Consider the following 3,909-nt stretch of genomic DNA (forward strand, 5'->3'; position numbering starts at 1 on the left):
CCCCGGCCCCATCCTCCCCGGACCACCACCATCGCCGCCACCACCACAAGCACCACGCGCTGCTGCTCCACCCCAGGTCACCCCAGGTGCGTTTGCGCGCGCAAGCATGCAGAGGACGGCCGACGCTACAAATTGGACTCGACATGAATCTATTTTAGCGCCATCCTCACGTTGTTCGCGCCGCCCGCCCCGCCGCGCCACGCCGTGTTCTACTCAGGGCGCCCCGCCCCACCCCGCCGCGCCCCGCCGTGTGGCGCAACGAGCAATGCGAGTCCTCAAGGACGGGCGCCTGGCGGGGCGTCAGCAGGACAGCACTCGCTTTGTACTCCGCCGTCCGTCACAAGCAGCGCGGCGGAAGCGGCCGGCGCCAGTGGGGGGTGGGGGCTGGGGGCGGCCGCCGTGTATGCTGCTGCTGCTCGCCAAGCACCCCACGCCGCAGGTATGGCCAGTAGTATCGACGCGCACTGATTGCTTCCTCGCCCGAGTCGTATCGATTGCTCGCGTTGGTTTACATATTTGCCGCGCGAGGTGGTCTGGTTAGTGCCGCGGGGGGGCTGGCCGGGGTCGAACCCTTGCGCTGGCAGGGTCGAAGGTCTTTAGCTCGAGCGGTGACGTCACACACACTCACACACACTGCCGGGCGGATGTTCTCGCCCGCCGGCTATTTTCGTGTGTTGCGTATGGAAGGGTGAATTTTTTTCTGTTTGTTTCCTCTCGGCGCCGGGCAGGCAGGCAGGGAGTGCGACGCGATGCGCCGCGAGTGAGCGCCGCCCATGAGCGTGTGCGGCGCCGTGCGCAGCGCGGGCCTGGCGGGCCACCAGGGCGTGCACCAGGGCGTCGTGCCCCGGCCGCTCGCCCCGAGCGGAAGCGCGATAGACTTATCTCGACCCCCTGCGACGACGGCCTCGTCGGCCCGCCGGGAAGACGATGAGGGGGCCCGGCCGGCGGTGGAGTTCGCCGTCCACGGCCTCGTCCGGGACCGAGCCGACCGCGTCCACGGCGGCGGCCCGGGCCGGGGCGCGAGGATGACCTCCATGGCGTCGAGCCCCATGACGCCCGAGTCGCTGTCGACCGACTGCAGCCTGGTGGACGAGCTGGATCTCGACTTGTGGGAGGGGCAGTTTGAGTTCGTGGGCCCCGACTTCAACAAGGACGACGAAGACGCGGAGCACGCCGACGACGTCATCACCCCCGCCATGGTGCGGCGCGCGCGGGCCGAGCGCTCGCGCCTCGATGACCTCAACGCCGACGCCGAGGCCCAACAGTGGTGCGACCACCTCAACGATCAAGTGAGTCGGCGGCAGCTTCCCGGGCGCGAAGCACGGAGGCCACGGCCAGCAGCCCGCGTACCAACAACTCGCCTGGACATCTCGCGTTGATGACCTGGAGGCCGAGTAATCGAACTGGTCTCGCACCTGTGGCAGCCCTTTGAGGTTGGGGTTCACGTACTGTTGTACATTCCCCTTGAGCGGTTACTTTGTATTTTGGGGATCGCAGCCGTTGTTGGGCATGGTGCGCGGTGGTACGTGCCCGTCGGACGGATGACTGCAGCGGGGGTGTTGCGCACGATGATGTGTTTGCGTGTGACTGACTTGTGGGTCGCTCTTGTTGCAGGTCCAGATGCTGCAGCAGCAGGTGGGCGTCCTGGCCGACAACCAGACCAGCACGGACGAGCGGTACACGCGCGCCAAGCAGGACAACGCGGCGCTGCAGGCCCGGGTGCTGATGCTCGAGGAGCAGCTCAGGGAGACCGAGCTGCGCGCCGACGAGCGTCTGCAGGACGAGCAGAAGCGTCACCGGGAGATCATGGTGCGCGTCGAGCGCGAGAAGCAGCTGGAGCTGGAGAACTTCGCCATCCGGCTGCAGACGGCCGAGCTGGAGGCGCAGACCTTGCGGGACGAGACCAGCCGCCTCCGGCTGCAGTCGGACCACATCCGGTCGGAGAAGCTGCGCGTCCAGGAGGCCCTCGTGGACTCGGAGGCTGCGCTGGCCGCGCTCCGGGACGAGGTGGACCAGCAGAAGGACGGCCTCCGGCAGCGCGAGGCTGAGCACCAGCAGCGGGAGCACGTGAGTCCACCCCACAATTCTCAAAAATAGAGTGTACCGGGACAGGATGTATTAGAGAACACACCTGTTTTGCAGTTTTATGTACTCCTTTGGAAATGGGGTGGAGGGCGTCGGTTAATCCGCAACACCGAGGTGTATTCTCTGGTGCACCCCCTGCTGTCACTACTTCCCCACTAACGCGTTATTATTGCTCCCTTTTTGCAGCTGGTCGAGGAGCTGAGCCTGGAGATCGAGCGGCTGCGCGAGGCGGCGCTGCGGCAGTCTGCGCGGGCGCGCGAGCACGAGCCGGACCAGGCTGCGCAGGCGCTGGCGCTGAGCGCGCAGCTGGAGCGGGTGCGGGACGAGGCGCGCTCGCTGCGGGAGGCCAACGAGGAGCTGCAGGCGCTCGTGCTCACCCGGGGCGTGGAGGAGGGCCGCAGCCTGCTGGGCTCAGCCAGCCTGGCCGCCGAGCTCGAGGCCATGTCGCAGGACGAGGTGGGTCCACGTAAACCTCCCCCTGCACACCTACACTTGCTTGGGCGCATATTGACTTGCATGCTTAGTTCTTTTTCACACCTACAGACTAGCTCCTTTTGTAATTTAGTTTGCTTCCCCGGCCAACTAGTCATTTGAAAGTACTTACCATTGAGCTCAACTGGAGACTGTGCTCGGACAGTCGGTTTAGTCACTGTATTGAAAAATGAGGGCATGCTTCTCTTCTAAAATAAATCACAAAAAGTGAACAATTAAAATTTTTAATTTCTTCCTATTTGATCCGATACTACATAATCCCCTCTGCTTTAATAAAAAGTTGTTTTTCTATCTTCTTATTGCATGGATGTAGATTTGAGAGTTCCAATATACACAACATGACTAAAACAAGACGTTTTCTGGTTTCAATATCCTCTAATCAGAATAAATTGCTGAATAAACCAGATCTGGGGAATAAATGCGTCTAACTTATGTTTTCTAGTAAAGAAAACTTATTTTTGTTTATTGTTTCTTCTTTCTTCACAGAATATGGATAAGTCACTCGATCAGAGCTCAGTAGCAAAGGTATGCTAAATGCTTTCGCTTTTTGGGGGGACTGTTTACAATGTCCTTTTTAGCTACGTTGTAGTTAGTTCTGCAAGCATGGTTTTGAGTTGCATTCCTAAGATTTTTCTCATTGATGATGTACTATCAAGTTATCATGTGCTGTTATTTTGTTTTCACTATTCTATCACATGTTGCTAGTCGGAAAATTCTCTGGTTCCGATGCCTCAGTTCTAAAAGTTTTGTTTATTTTTCTTCTTTCAGATACGACAAGCCTTAAAGGAGCAGCAGGAAATGAATGCACAACTTCGACAGTACATTGATGGCATTTTAATCAATATAATTGAAAACTATCCTGAACTTTTAGAAGTTAGAAAGCCTTAAACAATGGTTAACTAACGATTTTACTAGAAATTTTTTTTAAGTGTTCCTTTAAAAGAAGGAATTTGTGTGTTAATTACAATGTGTTACTGATGTGTCAGATGAAGCATTTTGTTTTCATGAAACTTTAGCCCGCTTAGCCATGTGAATGCTGTATGATAAATCTTGATGTGAGGAGGTGATAATTAGCCTGCCATTAATTTTGTTATTGTGTATTGTTACATTTTTATTACTATTCTATCGCTTCTACTGTTACTGCATAATGTGTGAAGACGAGGTTATTTTATGGTTAACAAGTCAGAAAAGATGTTATTAAGTGCCCGAGATGTCATGGTATTTAGAACTCTTACAGCCTTACTGCCCCTATTTAAAACCCTCGTAATAAGATTGACAATGCCATGTAGAGCAATCTTTTATTACCAAGAGCAATATTGTACTTTTTTTAAT

General features: G+C 55.9%; 1 protein-coding gene across 1 annotated transcript in view; it reads left to right on the forward strand.

The window, feature by feature from the left end:
* The window catches only part of LOC113206482 (rab11 family-interacting protein 4), a gene marked incomplete at its 5' end in the record, with an annotated part of 53,029 nt that overhangs the window by 29,659 nt on the left and 19,461 nt on the right, over positions 1-3,909 (forward strand). Inside the window, 4 exon segments of the mRNA XM_052275455.1 lie at positions 1,615-2,067; positions 2,272-2,541; positions 3,064-3,102; positions 3,346-3,909. Coding sequence (XP_052131415.1) covers positions 1,615-2,067; positions 2,272-2,541; positions 3,064-3,102; positions 3,346-3,465 — 882 coding nt within the window. The 3' untranslated portion in view covers positions 3,466-3,909.

Source organism: Frankliniella occidentalis, unplaced genomic scaffold (genome assembly GCF_000697945.3).
Source record: "Frankliniella occidentalis isolate FOCC.00 unplaced genomic scaffold, Focc_3.1 Scaffold629, whole genome shotgun sequence".
Lineage (NCBI taxonomy): Eukaryota > Metazoa > Arthropoda > Insecta > Thysanoptera > Thripidae > Frankliniella > Frankliniella occidentalis.